Source organism: Nomascus leucogenys, chromosome 9 (assembly GCF_006542625.1).
Source record: "Nomascus leucogenys isolate Asia chromosome 9, Asia_NLE_v1, whole genome shotgun sequence".
In the NCBI taxonomy this organism is placed as follows: domain Eukaryota; kingdom Metazoa; phylum Chordata; class Mammalia; order Primates; family Hylobatidae; genus Nomascus; species Nomascus leucogenys.
The window spans coordinates 61,164,457-61,184,424 of NC_044389.1; the positions used below are offsets into that span (position 1 = coordinate 61,164,457).

At 40.6% G+C, this 19,968-nt stretch overlaps 1 protein-coding gene across 1 annotated transcript in view; it reads left to right on the forward strand.

Moving 5' to 3' along the window:
- FRAS1 (Fraser extracellular matrix complex subunit 1) overlaps nt 1–19,968 on the forward strand; it is a 458,426-nt gene that overhangs the window by 265,797 nt on the left and 172,661 nt on the right. Inside the window, exons 21-22 of the mRNA XM_030819038.1 lie at nt 14,189–14,341; nt 14,568–14,714. Coding sequence (XP_030674898.1) covers nt 14,189–14,341; nt 14,568–14,714 — 300 coding nt within the window. The remainder of the gene's footprint in view (nt 1–14,188; nt 14,342–14,567; nt 14,715–19,968) is intronic.

The following is a 19,968-nucleotide window of genomic DNA, read 5'->3' on the forward strand; positions in this document are numbered from 1 at the left end:
TAAGATGAAGCTGGCCAAACATCATTTCCCAAGCATTGAAATGAAGACCCCTTCCCTTTATTATAGCCTCTTAAAGGGTTAGCCAGTGGTTTGCAGAACAATATTTTGGAAGTCCTGAACTAACTGATATTAATACTTTGAACAATTGGTTTGCACCCCCTAAAGGCAAAAGAAACTCATGAACCTGTATGCAGGTTGTGGACCAACTGACTTCCCTCCCTCCCTCCCTCTCTCTCTCCCTTCTACCCTACCTTCTTTCTTTTCTCTGTGGGCAGGCAGAGAGGTCACCCAAGGAGGTGTGTGTTTGCCACCTTTTTGCCTGCTGAAGAGCAATGCTGTTAACATTTTTCTTCCACATCATAAATAAACACTTTTTAGTCCTTTCCATGATTTTTCCCATTTATTGTCACCATTTCTGAAAGAAGGGCCCTAAAACTGTGGTGAAAAAGTAAAATTGCTCAAATTTAAAGAGCAACACATCTTTATTTTGGAATAAGCTGATACAACTGCAGCACTGAATAACAGGGGGAAAAACCCAGTTCAAGTTGAACATAATTAAGAACCCTGGGGGGAGCCTGGTATGAGCCAGGGCACCAGCTCTCTGTCTCCCCTCCAGACACAGTGACTGGAAGCCAGAGAAGTGAGAGCTAGTTCTGTTTTAAAGCAGCTTCTACCATGCGGGGGAGGTGGGTTGGCACCGCCCTACATCTTGCTGTGGCTGCTTCAGCAGTTATAAATGGAAAGGAAGAAAAGAGCCATAAACTTTAAACATGTAGCAGTTGTTGTCTTATTTTGATCAGCAAATCCTACCCATCCATCCCTCAATGCCTGGCTCAGATTCCTCCCCCTCCAGGACCAGCTTCTTCTTGGCAACTCCCCTGTTAGAATTTCTAGTATGCTGATTATTTCTACCATTTACCTAGCACTTGGGCTTTGATCAGCTCACGTTCTCTGTGACTGATCTTTTCATGGGTATCTAATAATAGGTGCCAGTTCTGAGGGCTTATCATATGAAAAGTGCTGTGCTAATTGCTTTGAATGCATTTTACCATTTAACATTCACAATGATCCTCGAAGGTAAGTACTAATTTTATCCCCAGTTTTACATATAAGGAAACTGAAACTGTCTAACAGAGGTTAGGTACTGACTCCAAATGATATAAGTCAGGAATGATTGATCCAAGATTTGAACCCAGAGAATGTGATTCCAGAGTCCACATACTCAACCATTTTGTACTCCATGATGCAAGTACAATTGCTTGCACACAATCAGGGCTCAAGAATGATTTTTTTTTTTTGGTTGGTGAATTAAAAAGCGCATTGGTAGGTGGATTACTTGATTGGTGGATTAAAAGTCAGTGTGATAAATAGAGTGGCTTGGAGAGGCGTTGTTGGGAAACATTGCACGAACTTGCTAGTCTGTTTTAAATGCTGAGAAAGGTAATTTAGACTGCCATGTGTACATGCATTCCCATTATATTTGATCCTTATTAAATGAATAAACTTCAAAGAAAAACATTAATGCATACTAAATTTTAATAATTTATATCACTCCACATTTACTTTAATCTTTTCCAATATATACATACGTGCATGGTTTTCAGTTGTAGTCAACAGCTATGGTATTTCTTTGTTCTGTTCTCTAAAATATCACTTTAAATGACATATTTCCATATGTTGGCAAATATTGGAAGAATCTACATAATTGTCATTTTTAATGCCTAAGTCATATTCCGTTGTGTTTGGGTAACTTAATTTGGCCATTTTCCTGTTGTGGATCTGGGCCGTAAAAAGCAGGAGATAGATTTACTGGTTGGTCCATGACTTCCAAGGCTACAACTGTGATTAGATATGTGTTTCATGTCATCATTAATACTAGTAATGGTGTGTTTATAAAGTTTTATAATTTTCAAAGCATTTTCTCATGGATCTTCTCCTTTAATCATCCCCTGAAGCCCCCCTGCAGAACTGGAAATGCTAGTAATTCCCATTTTGTTGACTGGTGAATTAAGACTCAGTAGAGTACCAAGCTAGCACTTGGATGGTCGTCAAGAACTGTTGGGTAGAATTAAGGACTTGAATCAGCTGTCCTCATGTCTAATCCTCTTCTAATGCCTCATATGATAATTATGATAAGGATCTTTCTTATTAGTGTGAGTCATATTTTGGTTCTTATCTCTTCTTTTTCACCTTCCTCTTTATTCCATCTAGTCCTGTTCTTCTATCTCTGTGTTTTTTTTTCAATTTGCTTGTGTTTTCTATTTTTTTAACACTTGCTTCTTTATTTTCCTTATCTTCTTTTTTTGTGTTTTGTAATGCACTTTCTTTTCTTATTTCTAATCTTGTCACCCTATCTCGTATTGCTTGAACCATGAATTGCATATCCACCCTCTCTACAGAACTTTCAGTGATTGTCTCTTTCTTGTTCTCTCATATTTTGTTTTATTTAAGAGATCAATCTCTTTGCAAAGGGATGATTGAATATTTCAAGGCATTTATTATTTTTTTGAGCGTTTCCTTTTAGGAAAAAAGAACATGAGCTATGCTTAAATTGAGTCATTCCTAAATTAAAAAAAAAAAAATCTTGTATTTTCTCCTTCATGTGACATTTACCAAACAATACCTTCCCTAGCTTTCATAATGAGAGAAGGACCTTACTTGTAAGCTTTCAGCTTGTAAAAGCTCCCAACGAAGTCAGGATTGCTGTTTCTTCCTAATAACTGTAGGTCAGGGCTTGAATTGCAGAGAAAGTGTTTGTGGGTGTATGTTGAAAGAACACAGCTGAATTGAGACTTACAGGTTATCCTCTTCAGTATTGAAGATAGCAAAACTGCTAAGGCTACACTTACCTACTTTTACACACCTGTGAATTTCTGTGGCTTAGTTTTAATAGGTAAAAACAGTGAATTGATTGCAAACATGAGCATCAGCGTCAATGTCGATTCTGATTGGGCCCACTACAGATAAGGAATAATAACTCATGTTTATTGAACACTCATTGTGTGCCAGCTCATCACATATATTATGTCATTTAATTCTGGCTGCAAGCACAGGAAGTTGGTCCTGTGATTAGTACCATCTGCATTTTACAGGCCAAGATAAGATTAGAGATGAGATTAGAGATGTTAACCCACTTACCCAAAGTGTCACAGCTAGTAAGCCCTAGAGCTGGGCTCTGAATCCAAGGAGTGCACATCAGAGGGCACATATGTGATCACTGTGTCCTCAGCCTTCATCACTGATCTAGTTTCCTTAAGACCCTCTCTTGCTTCTCAACATCATTTTATTCACTTCTTTTTGATGCTTTGTGGTTTTGACCCTCATGGCCTTCCCACGCACTCCCTACACACTCTCTTCACTCTCAGTCTACAACTCTGCTTTCTTTTTTGTTTAGAAGATTTATATTATCTGATAAAAACAAAACAAACAAACTTCATCTTTTCTCCTCAAATATCTCTTTCTCTTCTATTACCTCTTTTTCCTTCCATTGAGAAAGGAGCTCCCTCATTCGCCCCAGGGAGCTCCTCCCCCAGTGTCCCAGAGGCCATCTGCCTTCCTGAGCTGATCTCTCCACTCAGGTGTTTCCTCTTCTGCTTACACATTCATCTCCCTCCTTTTCTCTTCATTTTTCCTGCTCCTCTTCCTCTCCCATCTTCTTTCCTCCAGGGCCCTTGTGTCTTTCACAGCTTAAATCTTCATTTCTATTTTCTCCTTAGATTTCATCCCAAATGCATGTGATAATCCCCTCCAGATCCTCACTTCTCTCTTCCTGCTGGGCATCTGATTACAGGAAAACTGCAAAGAAAACCCTTCATCTTCATCCCTCCCACCTCCACAGGTGCTTTTCTTCCTTCTCTTGACTTCCTTGTCTACCCACTACTGATTTTTCAATTGGCACAATTCAAAACCATTTAGTTACCTTTGCTTCTTGACAACCCCTCTTCCATACTGCAATCACTGCCATATCTCATAGATATTGCATATCTCTGTTTCTGCTGCAAAAACCATAAGCTCTTCTTTCTTAGATGACAGCCTCGTTTTTCTCTTTCTGCTAGAGGGTCTTCCTCACTAAAGCTCTCCTAGTCCTTCCCAAGATGAGGGAGGAGAACTTTTCTTGAATAACAACTTTGGTTTATAAAACACTCTTTGACACTGAAAACTTGTCGATGCCTTCCCATTGCCCATTGCATTAGCTGTAAATCCTTCACCCTGATTTTCAAGGTCCCTGATTTCCTTGGTTTCCGAGTGAATGTCCAAAGCTCCAGCCATGCTGGTTCTCTCCCCCACGCCACACTGCTCTGCTCCTGTGTGCCTCTGTGCTGTTACATGTTCTTGCCTTCTAACAAGGATGTCCTCAACTGGCACCATCTGCAAACATCAAATAAGCACTCAAGTTCAAGTTCCTCTTATTCACTTTGGATAAAATATCCTCTGATCCTTCTTTGACACCTGTTGCATTTGGGATGTGTATGTGTGTGTGCGTGTGTTTTGTTTTTTTCTTTTTTTTTTTTTTTTTGGTCATCGCTTCCTAAGCATCCTGAGAGAAGGATTCAAGTCTGATTCAATCGTATAGTACCTTCCACAGTGCCTCATACTCAGCTGACTTGCCATAAGTGTTAATTGAAGTGAACTGTTTTCTATTGTGGAGCTAAACTGAGTAAAACATAAATTGGATACAAAGCTTCAAGATACATGGTAAGAGTGATGCTCATGACACCTTGCTGGCAGTGCAAGCTGGCACCAAAACCTAGAGCTTTGCTTTTACATTTGACACTGCCACTCCCCACCTCCCCTTACCCTCCCCACTTCAAGCTGTTTCCTTGGCTCCTACGGCAGCTTCCCAACACATTGGTGAGTTTGTCAACACTGGGTAGAAATCACTGCCCTATAACATGAAGGTCATTCTGTTGTCATGTTTTATTTGGTTAGTTTTTTAAGAGTAAAACAATAGCCACAGACACTGAAGAAGGAAGTCTCATTTGGTTGGTTGGTTTTGTTTTGTTTTGTAGCTTTTGTACTAATTCAAAGCCTCTAAAAACAATACATGATTTCTAAGAGCTTACGGGTGGGCTGAGCACAAAGTAATGATCAAAAGGGAAAGAGATAGGATGCTTCTTTTTCTTCTGTCATCTGTATGTTATTTTCTGGATTCCTGCCATACTTATCTCACAAGCAGAAACCCATCAATTTTAAAAGTGGCATTAGAATTCAAATTCTATGCCCTTTAAAGGCCCTGAGTTTTGGCATGAAATCATTTCTTTTTCACCTGACGAAGAACAGCTACAAGTGCTGATTATTTTGACCGCTTCCAAATGCACTTAATGTCGTTGCATTAAGAACCTAATGGACTGACAGGACATTATTAAAAATCTCACTGTGTGTCTAAATTTGTCTTTATAGGTCATTATTTATCAGCTAAGGAGTCACTGCTCCATAAAACCAACATCCAAAGCCATTGCGTCGACAGCACACATTTACTTTAATATTTTCAAGCTTTTTTGATTTTGCTCCAAAGACGTGAAATAAATTATTTCACTGCCATGTGCTTCCATCCATCATGATTTTGGGTAATCCTCACTGATCCTTGAAGCAGAGCCTTTGTGATTTGAAGAAAGCATCACATAGTGATGACCACATGCAATTTCCTCACAGCTGCAGGGTGACATATTAGAGGATTCTACAGCTACTGAGTCAAAATATTAATATTTTTATCTGTTTAAATTTCTAGCATGTCTACATGCTGTGCATATTTAGAAAACAATTGGAATCTTCTGCTTGCTTAAAAACAATAAAGGCATTTATTTCAGCTGGAGCTAATACTCCATTTTCAGGCTACCTTGTAATGTGTTTATTAATTTGCTTGTTTACAGTGGTAATTTACTGCATTTATTAGCAAGGAGGTACATATACAAACAACTGGAATTCCATCTGTGCCGCTCCCCCCACCCACATACTTATTATACATCAGTAATCTGAAACAGCCTAAGCATAAATGTATCCTGGGCCTCTCTTCTTTCCTTGTGACTCTTAATGAGTCTTATATTTAAAGACTCTACTGTAATTGCAATAGTGACAAACAAGAATTTACTTGCTGAGTAGTAGCGGGAGGAATCTGAGAGACAGGCTCCAGAATAGGCACTGTTTTTAAGGAATTAACAGATACACGCTCCCTATTTAAACCTATTTGAGGTCAGCCTCCCTTTTTTTGATTACAGGCAGGAAGGTCAGATGCAGATGCCTTACTGCACAGATGGGGCTTTTTGGATGGGACATTAATCCTTGCAGAAGCTGCTAGAGTGGTGGGTTGGAAATTCAATTCCCTTATTTTAGTAACTGCAGTCTGATACAAGTTAAGCAGTGACCATATACACTTCCTCTACTGTGTCCTGTGAAATTGTTTTCAGTATCACCTGTGGGCAGGAACAGGCATGGAAGGCAGACTGGAGTATTTTAGGGGGAATTCACCCTGGAATTTGTTGGTCTCTCTGAGGATGCTGCCATTTTAAGGACACAGTTTCTGACAGATGTGCTTCTATGGTGTGGGCCCATCAAAGATCTGAATTAGAGGGCTCAGCAGACAGTTACCACCAAATAAGAAGAATTCAAGAGTTACCTCCAAATCAGATTAGTTTGTAGAAAATATGCCCATAGACTTTACTGTGAGTAAAATGACTGGTGTCATAGCAGTTTATTGGGTCACATAGTTACCTCCCACAGTGCCTAGATGTGGGGCTCATATCACCTCTTAATTATGTTTAGATTGTATAATTAATACATTTGGCTGGCCATGGGGGTAGTTCTGTCTTTTTATTATCTCCAGTTGTAACTGACAAGGCAGTTGGAAATTGTCACACATGCAGCCGAGTAGCGCCCTTTTTCTCCTGGCCTGAAGTGGATTTTGAAAACCAGGTGATGCAACCCATATTGACCTTTTTCGTGGGCCTTCAAATTCTCCACGATTTCCCAGTATTTTTACTCCAATAACTTTTTCCCCCCTCTAACAACTGTGTGGGAGCCACCTACTCGGTACCACTGATTTGGCCAAATGCCACTTTGTTTTCCTTTTAAAAGGAGTTCTGAGAACTGACCATGAGTGAAAAGGTCTTCCCCAGTCATGCAAAGACAAACCACAAGTGTGTTTTTCTTCTTTCTCAAGGATCTCCATTCCTGGTCACAATAGTTTTCATGTATTTGCATCATAATATTCTTAATATGCCTACTCCAGCATAAGCCCCTTGAGAACAATTCAGCAGAGGGACGTTTTTGGCAGAAAAGGGGCTTCTGCAGATGTAATGGTGGGGAGGAGGGGAGAGAACAGTTAGGAGCCTGCTTTCCTCCTCCAGCAAGGGTTTCATGGCAAGAGCTGTTGTATGTCAGTTTTCTTAGATTGTTAGTCTTCTGCTTTGGTTTAATGTCTTCTCCTAACATGAGTTGCCTTTCATATAAAAAAATATTCTCATTTAAATCTATAACAAAAGCACAGAGACCTCGGTAAATAAACTGAAAAAAGACACATACATACACACACACACACACACACACACACACACACACAGAGAGAGAGAGAGAGAGAGAGAGATTCCCAATTGCCTTTACCATAAAATCCAGACTCCTTTTCTTGACTTACAATGTCTTGCAAAACTGGCCTACCCAGGTTCTGAGTGGCTCTTTTGTGTGTTCTTTAAGATCCAGCCATGCTGAACTTTTCTCAGTTCCTTGAAGGCATCCTGTTCTGTTCAACTGCTGAGCTGCCTAAGCTTTCCCTCCTCTTGGAACCCTTTCCAAACATTCTTCCGCTGCCCTGCTCCTGTTGCAGCTAACTGCCACCAGTGTTCTTGTCTCAGCCTCCTCTGGGAGGTCTTTCCTGGCCCTTGGACTAAGTTGGTACCCCTGTTATGTACTTTCATGGCACCCTATCATTATCCCTGTAGCATTCGACAGGACGTTTGTAACAGTCTCATGCCAGTCCTCCACCTCAGTGTCCACCATGTTTTCAGGTTGCTCAGCACACTGTGTCCCCATGACAAAATTTGGAGACAGCGCTCTTTAAGGCAAGAAACATAGCCCAAGCCCACTCTACTATGGGACTCTTGAACATTCTACTGGGTTACTTCCAACCTGTTCCATAAGAAGGGCAGGCAGGAGCAAAGGGAATGGTCCCTCTGCTTTTTCTTCCCCTTCAGTTTGAAGGTTTTTTAGGTTGGGGTAGGGAGATGGAGAGTGTAGGGGTTGTGTTGGTGGGGGAGGGCCTGGGTCTGTTAGTTCCAATGCACATTAAAGAACTTTTTTGACCAGGTGAGGTGGTTCATACCTGTAATCCCATCGCTTTGGGAAACCAAGGAGGGAAGATTGCTTGAGGCCAGGAGTTTGACACCAGCCTGAGCAATATAGTGAGACTCCTGTCTGTATGAAAAATAAAAGAATTAGGTGGACCCGGTGGTACACACCTATAGGTCCAGCTACTCAAGAGGATGAAGCAGGAGGATCCTGGAGCCCCGAGTTCGAGGTTTCAGTGAGATATGATTTTGCCACTGTACTCCAGTGTGGGCAACAGAGGGACACCTTGTCTTACCAAACAAAAAGGACAATTTTTTTTCTTTCTATCTCCTGTGCCTTGGGTTCTATAAGTATAGTGTCTTTGTAGGTCTGATTTTGATAGCTTTGGGAACACATGATGACCCTATGCTTCCTGGTCCAATGGGGGATGGTGAGAGTGGATGAGGAAGGAACTCACTGATTGACACCTCAGTTTATCATTTGATTGTGCATATTAAATACTCAATTAAAATGATACATCCAGAATCATTTCCCCCACCATGCTGAAAATTGTAGGAGTATAGTAGCCATTTGAATGTTTTTGTTGTTTCAATGAAAAAAAAACTTTTTTCCTACTTAACCTCACTTATAATAAAAGAAACACAAAGTAAAACAATGACCTAACTCCAATTTTCACCAACCAAATTAGCCAAGGTTGGTTTACTGTTTTTAAATTTCTTAGTGCTGGCAAAATTATGATGAAACAGTCTCATAAATGGCTCTTGAAATACAAATCGATAGGAACTTTCTGGAATAAAATTTATAATGTCAATTAAGAATTTTACATTTTTTTCATGCTTGTAGTGCTTAAAATTGTATGCTCTGGACTTAGTCTGTATATGATATGTGTAAGCAAATGACTTAACCTTTCAGAGTCTCAGTTTCCTCATTTATAAAATGGGGATAATAACATTGCCTACTTTTTCTCTTCAAATGAAATTATGTGTTTCTAATAATTAATATTTTGCCCAATGTATATTCAGAGCTCAGTAAATGTAAATTATAATAATAATATGAATTGTACCCTTTCGACATTGTCCTTTAGGAAATAATCTGAGATGTAGACAAAGATTTATGCACAAAAGTGTTATCATAGCCTTAGTTATAAAAATGGAGACAAATTGTAAGTAAATGTTCAAACTGTAAGAAAAATGGCAGATTTTTGTTTGCTTACTTAATACTGGAATATGATGTAGCTGCTAAAAATGATGTTGACATGAGTCCCTAATGACATGTGGGAATGCCGATGATATTGAGTAAAAAAGGTACTATAATGTCCACATTTAATCTAATCTAATCTATGTAAAAATCTCTATATGTAAAATTGTATAGAAAAAGCACTAAAAGAAAAAATGTCAATGTTACTAGTTATTGACCCCAAACTACCATGCTTAGGGTGATTTTTATGCTTATTTATACTTTGTAAAAATATTTTTCATGTTTCCTTCTCTTCCATGGCTTACTTTGTAGTCAGAAAAATTAAACCTCTAGATCCCTGTCTGAACCTGCTCAGCCCTTCTGTGTAGATCACAGCATCCCTGGGCTTGTACCTGAAGCCTGCTCACAGGTGGTGCCCTGTGAGGCCGGCTACTCGTAGCCTGTCTTGCCTGAGTTTTGTAGTCTGCCCTAGGGAACTATACTTTTCTGGTTGTAAGTCAGAACATTGGTATTAATCCTTAAGCCCTTGTTGCTCTGATTTCTGGCTTCTTTCTGTGCAGATCGTTACTCATTTTGAGGTCTCACAAGAAACTCTCTCCTACAAAGAGATTTTGACTTCAAGCCTCTGAAGACAAAAGTGTTTCCTAGGTTTTGGGGACTTATTATTCTTTTTGGCTTGATTTAATAAAAATCCGTCAACCAACCTTGAGAGCCTAATGATATAATTGGTCTTCTGTTGGGGGATTGCGTATGACGGAGCTGGGAAGGAAAGTTTGCATGAGTGGATTAACATGGGTCCCACTCAGGTTGTTGCTTTGGAATGAGTCTATTCACAGGAGTGGGTGTTCAGCATGACCTTTTAAACCGTAGAATGAATACAAGTAGTGAACAAAAAGAGAGAGTTCAACCTGGTACACTCGAGTGTTTGTAATCTCCTGGGTAAGGTAGAACTATAAACTAACTTGGATAAATGTGATGTATTGGGCAACTTGGAGTTGATCATTTTATATTTTCAGGTGTCATGTATTGATTTCTCCTTTGACTCTGGGCACTCACTCCATCATGCAATATATGTTTGGGACTGATCTGATGCCTTCTTATGGCTTAACATGGAGCTGTGGAAGGAAGCAGAGGCCCTGAGTAATTTCAGAGTCTCTCCAACTCTTCAGACCTTTCCATTGATTTCTGGCGTCTGTGTACCCAAATCTGCCAAGCCGCCATGTCTGGTTTAAGAACTCCAGAGACTTGATTAGGAGGATAGAAAAAGTTAAAGGCTGTGAGGAACCCCTGTATTTATAAGTCGGTCGGAGGCACAGAAAGAGAACCCGGCCAACAAGAGCACCTGTGTCACTCATGCTGAGAGGAGAGAGTTTTGAGAAGGAGGGCTGCTCGGTCAACAGTGCCTTGTGTTGCAGAGATTTCAGGTAGGATAAGGAATTAGAGGAGGCCATTAAATCTGGTCCTTAAGAGGCCATCAGAGACCTTTTCAAGAGCAATACCACAGTAAAATATTTTGAAGACAGATTACAATGAAGTGAGGAGTTAGACAGGCAAGGAAGTTGGGTAGTTAAGGGAAGGCAAGAGATGAGTTGTTTGTAGAGTAAAGTTTTTAGGACAGTAGGCAATGGAGAGCATGGTTGGAAGTTAAGGTTGAAAATAGAGATAGGGGAAAACAGGAGGAATAATATTGAAAATTGGATCAAGAATATAGGTGTAGGCATTAGCCATTTTATCCTGGGAGAATGGAGCAAATGAAATAAAAACAGGAATAGATAGATGTTTTGAGGTGAAAGGAATGAATCCAGCAAGCTCTGCTTAGTGATGTAGATGAGATCACCTGGGAAGACATGAATGGGTGGGCAGAGTGGGGTAGTGACTTCAGAAGAGTAATAAGGGTTGAAAAGCACTGCTGGGTGAGGGGGAAGGAATGTCCATAACCTGGCTCCAGCTTCCTTTAGAATAATTAACACACGTTACACTCCTTATTTAAACAAAGATCCCAAGATCAGATAAATCCATAATTACTTATTTGTTGTACCCACAAAATACTACAGGGGTCTACTTACTTTCTCTTGAAAGCATCCCCTGGGTAATTATTCTTTTATGTTTCTCTAATTGCATGCTAGAGAAAGCATCTGTTAGATGCAACTAGTCTTTAGACCACTGAACACCTGCAGATCTTGTTGATGCATGCCCAAGTTCAGAAAGCTCTGGAAGAAATTGCTTTAAAGAGGATAGGCCATGGCTTTTCAGATAACGGAGGCTTGAATCTGTAGTGTTTCCTAGGTTTCCAATCCTCACATTTACCCACTTGTTAAGGTAATCATAAAACACCATCACCTTCATTTGCTCTTGCAACTTTTGAAGCTTTTTAAATTTCCCCCTGCACAGCTGGGATTGTGCTCCTGGCACTGTAAGGAAGGCATAGGGAAGATAGAACAAAGAGCTTGGCATTATGTGGAAACCATACACCAAATCTGGGGAAAGTAGCCTCCTTCTCATATTTCCCTCAATGCAGTCATAATTTCCTTTGTAGTTTACTGAAGGACTGAAATGAGGATTAATTTGGTTTTCAGGATATCATGAATTGTTCCTAATATTGGCAAAAGGCTGCTTGTAATTTGTAACTCCCAAAGTTCTCAGAAAGGTTTGAGACTGTTAGTTTGTATGCTGCCAAAACAATCAGCATTTTTGAGGCAGACTCTTGTGGCTTAACTTCTGGGATGGCTATGAAGGTCCTCTGAAGGGTTCTCATGTGGATGAGTGGGCACTGGACATAAAAGGGAGATCTGCTTCGTGTACAGGGAACACATCCAGATGATCAACAGTTAGGATCACCAACAGTGTACAGAGAAAGACGTGTTTTTAACAGATTCCAGGGGCAGGAATCTGTTTTACCAACATGGATTTTGCTAGAAATCACAATCTCTACTACAAGCATTTAGATGAAACGACATTTTGGGGCCGTGGGTGGTGCATTAGCGAGTACAAACAAATGCTTTGAATCCTACAGGGGAAGGTGGGAAGGCCCCATAACCAGAACTCTTTCTTTTCTCTTTTCTAGATCTTACTCCTTTTTCATTTGAGGTGGGTAAATTGAGATTTGTGGGTTTTCTCCTGCCTTTGGGATAAAGGATGATAAATGGGACTTAAAGGGTAATTACCACTTGAAAGCAGGAAGTTTTCACCTACAAAGGAAGCTGAACACAATCAAGTTCTTTATTAAAGAATGACTACTATGTGAGTGAGAACAAGAGACAGTGCTGTCTGGACAAAATAATTTGTTTTATAGCTTTAATGCCAACTGGTATTACAGAGCTACTATGCACTATGTATTGGGTCATAAAAATGACTTCAACTCACAACTCTTCTTCATAACTTTATCTCTAGTTAAAGACCAAAATTTTCCAGCAGCTCAATCCAATTATTTCCTAACCCCAGTCTGTTCACACTGAAGGCTGAGACTGGTATCCTGACTCTGGAAGGCCAAATTTGTGAGAAGGAGCCTTGCAGAGGGCTCAGGAGCCCTGTTGATGCAGGATTTTTCTCAGCTTCTTTGCCGGACTCATGGCAGCGGCACCTCATCTACTCAGCCTGCTGTGCTCAACCCCTTGTGGGAGAAAGCATGTGTGTTAGTGAGTGCAGGATCCAGCTGGCCACTCCGGGCACTGACACAAGAGCAAGCTCCATGGGGGGCCTGCAGCCAAACCAGGCATGTTGCCTCAAGGGAAACGTGGTGGCACCCAGGTGGTGTGTTGCCTTGTTGCTGGGGTGGTTTCCCTCCACTGGTGAGGGCAAAGGGCTGGTGTGACAGCCTTTTCTGGGTACTGGCACTTGGTGGGTCCCAAGCTCTTGTCCAGTGTCTGAGAAGAACGGGGTTACACAGAAAATTGAATGATGGTGAAAGTGGAGAATTTTGTTGAATGATGAAAACATTTCTCAGAAGAGAGTGCAGCTGGAGAGGGGACGAGAAGGACAGGTCGTCTTTCCCCAAAATCAGGTTGTCTCTTCCCCAAAGTCAGGCTGTCTCCCCTCTACTGACTGAATCTGGGGTCTTTATAGGCACAGGATGGGGGTGGTGCGTGCCATAGGTAGTTTTGGAAAAAGCAACATTCAATTGGTAAAAAGGCATGATTCAGAAAGAACCAACTGGGAGACGGCAGGCAAACAGGAATGTAAGTGCTTACTTTGGACTTTCGGCCATGGGTTTCAGGCTGTTTTTTGTTGTTGTTGTTTTATGGTGAAGGTGGGGTTTCACCAGGGACCCACTCGCCCTGTCCACCTAGAATTTCTCTGCCTCTTGCTTCTATTACTGTGAAGGGGTTGGGGGAAGCTGCACTCCAGTCTCAGACCCCCAGGAGAGATGTTGATAGTATTATCTTACTGCTTCTGTTAGTCAGGAAATTCTCTCTATGCTCCTAGCAACTATCTATCACGTGGCACCCTCGTATCTAAAGGTCATTCCATTGGAAAGGGATGAAAACTCAATCACTTTGCTGGGCCTGGCCATTTGCTAAAAAACCTCAAACACACAATTTGTACAGGTCCCAAGCTTCTACTTTACTGATATACACGATATACACTGCCTTTAGGCTACTCTCCAGCTGTCAGCTGCAGTGTTTGTAATTGAAATCTCTTCTGCCCTTTTGTGCAGTGATGAGACTTTGTGCTCATGAGCACCCGTGCCTTCTCTCTGCTCCCCTTCCCCCTCCAGACTGCCATCCCCTGTGCCAGCACTGTGCAGCTGATCTCCACAACACCGGGAGCATCTGCCTGAGGTGCCAGAATGCCCGCTACCTGCTGCTCGGGGACCACTGTGTTCCTGACTGCCCTTCAGGATACTATGCAGAGAGAGGAGCTTGTAAAAGTGAGTAAGTGCTGAACTCAGGAGCTGGAGCTGCCACCTGAGGTTCTCTTAGCTGGGAAGGATTGACCTTTCCTAAGAGAGAGTGGAGGCAGGAAGTGTGCCATGGGACTGTAAACCAGACTTGCCAATGTTCTCAGTGTTGGGACTTTATTACCCACACTTGGGATGCTGCTTTGGAAGAGAATCTGACATCGCGGTTTCTGTTGTGTCTGTTTTTCCTCTGCAGAATGCCACTCCTCCTGCAGAACCTGCCAGGGCAGCGGACCTTTCTCCTGCTCCTCATGTGACACCAACCTCGTGCTGTCCCACACTGGCACCTGCAGCACCACCTGCTTCCCTGGGCACTATCTTGATGACAATCATGTTTGCCAGCGTAGGTTTTTCCAATGAACCTTCTCTCCTTTCCTTCCTTTCCTGCGTTTCTGGAGCCATTGAAAGAAATGTGAGGTTCTTACTTCCATCTTCTCACCTGGTAGCCTTTATTTTTATAAAAGGAAGAACACCAATCTACAAAGGCAATAAGGTTGCCATTGGCAGATTATAGCTCGGATATCAGCCTAATCGAAAGTGCTGGGCTTGGCAATGGGGTCTCCTCTGTAAATGCCACCTGTGTGATCTTGGGCAGGTTATTTAACTTCTCTGTCCAGGTTATCTCATTTAAAACATAAAAGTGTTAGTTTGTTTCATCTTTATAGTTTTCTCAGCAATCCCATTCTATGACCCTAGGCAGAGAGTGGAGCTTGCTGTAGTACACAATCAGTGGACTAAGCATGTCTCTGGATTTAATTTGTTTTCTACATGTATTTGTGAATACTGACAGTGTACAAGGCTTTGCATGCTGGAAATATTCCATTTCTGCCCAAATAGTAGTTATTTGGATTTGTATGGGAGTTACTTATATAGATGTCTTATTTCTCAAGTAAGTCAGAATATGATTAATTACCTTGAGTCAGGCACAAAGGGTTAGGATAAATTAAGGAATGGGTAAATCTGCCTGAAAAAAAAAATTAAGATATACTTCACAGATGAAGGAACATTTATGATAGGCTGATGCCACTTATTTTATCTCAGTTACCAAAGTGTCATTTGCAAAAACAAAAAATTGTTATACTTTTGAAAATGACAGGTAACAAATATAGTGGTAGTATTTCAGTTGCGTGTTCTAGGGGTACCATGCTGAAGGAATTGTGGAGTAGTGGTTAGGAGAGTGGGCTCCAGAGTCAGAGAATTGAAGTTCAAATCCTAACTGCTACTTAGAGCTTTATGACCTTGAGCAAGCCAATTACCCACTAGGCCTCAGTTTCTCTTTTTTGTAAAAGGAAGATTATAACAGTACCTACATTCTAATGTTATTACATTTAATATAGACTGTAGTGGAGAATAAGTTGTCAGTATTGATTAACCATTATTTTGTTTTTATCATCATCATCTAAAATGAGAGGCAAATAAAGTAGTAAAGATATTTCTATTTTATAGATAGGAAGATAGATATTACTGTTAGTTTGTTGAGATCCTTGCAAAGCTTTGCATTAGTTATATGAAACTCACCCTTTTGCATCATCTGTGGAGGTACTGGAGATCTAAAAACAAACTTTTTGGGCCAGTGGGAAGATTGCTTTTGTAACAAAAACCTTACTTTGTGTATATCAACTGCCTGCCAGAATCTGTAGATTCTGTAATACAAGAGACAGAAATGAAATACTTCCATGTTCTATTCAAGAGCAAGAGAGTGTTGGTGGAGAAATAGTGACTTAGATTTATTAGGCTTTTCACAGCAGTGGAATCACAGAAATAAAAGTTCAAAAGAAAAAATAGAATCCATTGTATGAAGTATAGGTGACAAAAATACATTGCATTGAAATATTTCTCTTCTGGGAAGTTTTTGTCTTGGGGCAGGGTGGCCTCTGCACAAACACATTTGCTATGATCCCATGTAAATAGAATTTCATAGAATATTTCAGTTGGATTCAGAATTTCCTGTTTAGTCCTTAAATTTCATTCTAAGATTGAGAAAATATGCTCCTAAGTTGGGATATTTGAGTTTCTAGTACATTAAAAGAAACAAAAAACAAAAACAGCCTGACCAACATGGTGAAACCCCATCTCTACTAAAAATACAAAAAAACTAGCAGGGCATGGTGGTGCATACCTGTAATTCCAGCTATTCGGGGGTGCTGAGGCAGGTGAATCTCTTGAACCTGGGAGGTAGAGGCTGCAGTGAGCTGAGATCATGCCATTGCACTCCAGCCTGGGTGACAGAGCAAGACTCTATCTCAGAAAAAAAAAAAAAGATTCAACAATGCTCTATTCTAATACTCATAATTATAGACAATTATAGGCCTGCCAATTTTAGAAATTCTGCAATAAGGGCTTTTGAGGAAATGTAATCAGTATTAAGGGAGGCAGTCATAACCAAATTATTGAAGGAAGTGAGGACTGGAGAGCTTTCCAGATATTCTAGTTACAGGAATCTTTCGAGAGGATGTACTATTAACTGAATTAAAAAATTTAAGGGTCACCAGTTGAGGTAGGAACTTTAAAAAAGAGATGACATGTAAGGTTCTGAGTACTTGAAACCATCGTGCCTTGGTATTGGAGGAGAATTCCAGAGTTACTCAAGCCAATCTCACACCAGTGCAGAGACTCTTTTTCACTCACCCCCACAGACTTCCACAGAAGAAAGTCGGTTCCACTGCTGGGGATCTGGAGTTGTTGGACAGTTGTTTTTAATTGGCCCTAGAACTTGCCTCCAAAGTGATAGAGAATAAGCTTCCTCCTTCATTCACATGATTACTTTCCAAAGTTTGAAATTAACTGTCATTCCCCACTTGGACATCTCTGTGACATGTAGACCTAGAGCCAATGGAGTATTGAAGCAGGATTGGATGAACATTTCTTAGACCTACAGCAGAAAACAGGTCTGTTTAAGAAGGTGATTGAACCCCCACACTGTGAGGTCCCTTGCCCCTTACGGCACATCACAGATGTGATGGTTACAGCACATCCCAGCTTCCCTCTGTGGTTTCTGGTCCGCTCTGCCACTTTTTCACTGTCCTCCTGCACTTGCTATGGGGGTCACCGACCTCAGAGAACTGCCCCTGCTGCTCCAGGTGTGGCCACACCAAGATGTCTGCGTCAGGACTAGGAAGTACTTTGTGGGGTCTGAATGTCATACCATGGAAGCTGAGAACCTGAGGGACACTGGTACCTACAGAACTGCTCTGTGTCAGAAAGGGTCAGCCATTTGCTCATTACTTTGGAAAGGGATAAGAGGGAGAAGTCATGGAAGCCCCCTGTTTCTCAATGTGACACTACTGTGTCCCTCCAAATCCTCCATAAAGTCTTCCAGCAATTCAAAATGCTCAGCATGAATCCATTTCTTTTAGAAGTGAGTGAAGGGGATGAAGTATACATCAAGGTTCCAAGGGGTAATGAGTACTTTGTAGAAAGATTCAGGCCTGAAACAGTGGCTGACACCTGTAATCCCAGCACTTTGGGAGGGCAAGGTGGGAGGATCATCTGAGGCCAGGAGTTTGAGACCAGCCTAGGCAAAAAAGTGAGATCCTGTCTCTAGGAAAAATTAAAAAATAAGCTGGGCATGGTGGCATGTGCCTGTGGACCCAGTTATATGGGAATCTGAAGCAGGAGAATTTCTTGAGCCCAGGAGGTGGAGGCTACAGTGAGCTGTGTTCATGCCACTATACTCCAGCCTGGGTGACAGAGTGACAGAGTGATAACTGTCTCCAAAAAAAAAAAAAGATTCAGGAACACAGAGGCAGGTGGAAGTAAGTCATAAGAAACCCTCAGACACTAGGGCAAGGAATTGGCCTTGACCCCTGGCTGGGGAACTGGCATTCAGGGACCTCATTTTGCAGCTCTATGTCAAGAAAAGAGGACCAGCTGACCCTTATGTTGCATATCACATTTTTAGTTACTATCAAGCCTGTTATTGACTATAAATCTTAGATTTTTTTTTTGTATAGGAACTGCTATCTAAGCAAGTCTTCTTCATCCTGTATTTGTACAGTTGGTTTTAGAAGATAAACGCGGGACTTTTCTTAGAGTTTCCCTTATTTCACTTGGTTACTGTAGGTTCATTATTTCAACTGGTTAAGGTAACTGAACTGTTGTTCTTCCAGCTGGTGAAACTTAACTATGTATGTTTTCTATATAGGTGCATGTGGTATATTTAAATATTATTGACATGGTTTCTTTGTTTCCATTAAAGTCATGGATAAAAATATTGATCAAGTAAGAAATTAAGGCTTAATTAATGTGATACTCTGCTGTGGACTTATTTTTATCAATTATAAAGATTTGCTGATCACATTTTGAGTATGCTTTTCAACCACCTTCGAATCCACTTACAACTAGTAGGTCTCACTTCATTTTTGTGTTCACAAGTTTATTTTTGGTATCTATGTCAAACGCTTTGCCAAAATTAAGATACACCATGCATAAAAATTCTAGCAAAAAAAAAAGGATAAAAATTTGGTCTCATCTAAGCTTACAACAGTTAAAATATTCTTTTCTAATTATTGAAAATAATTAGAACTGAAAATCCAGTCTAGAATTTTCCCAGGACCTTAAATTGTCATGTACATATTCTAACGAATGTTTTATAGCAATGTCTTTCTTTGTAGGTGAAACAATAGCATGCGATTTTTTTTTTTTTATTTTTCAAGGAGGTCATTTTCCTGCACTGTGCCATGTGCTTTGATATCATATAGATCTAAAACTCACTGGGTTTCTCTCTGGACTTTTCCTCTGACACATATTTAGAGAAGATTTCAGAATGAGACAGAAATGCTGTTGCTTCTGTATATCTTATGCAATATCTGGCTTTATTTCATTTATGTAGCAAGTGTTTATTGAACACCTACAATATGACAGATAACCAGCTAGGTGCTGACTGACATTACACAGAACAAAACAGACCTGTTATTTGCTTTCATGAAGTTTGCAGCCTAAAAGATACAAATGTTAATCAAATAATCACTCAAATGGAAATTGCTATACATGGCATGAAAAACTTGTAGAGCGTGCTATAATGGAAGGCCTGTTTTAGAATAGAAAGTTAACAAAGGTCCCAGAAGAAGAGACTGAAGAATGAGTAAGAGTTAAAGACTCGGAGATTATATTAAGAGGATTCAAATATGCATGTTATAATAGGATTTCCAGGTGGAGAGAATGGAGGGAATGGTAGAGGAGCAATATTTGCAGAAATGATGGCTGGAAATTTTCCAGGATTGAAAAATGACATTGAGTTTGAAGGCAAAAGTGTACTCTGAAACCTGAGCTGTATGAATTTTAAAAGCCACTCTGGTGGATGCATGGAAAATAGATTGCAAGGGGGTCAGAGCGGAGATGGGGAAACCAATTAGGAGGCTGTGATAGTAGTTCAGCAGGGGATGATGCTTAGAAATATTGGCATTTGTGGATATGGAAAAAAGCAAAAAGTTCTGAGAGTTATATCGGAGAGTTTGAGTAAATAGGATCCAGTGAGTAATTGGATTGGGAGTCAGGGAAAGAGAGGTGTCAAGATAGACTCGGAGGTTTCTGGCATGAACAACTGCGTAGATGGAGAAATGCCAGTTGTTAAATGAGGGAAGATGGAAGCATGACCA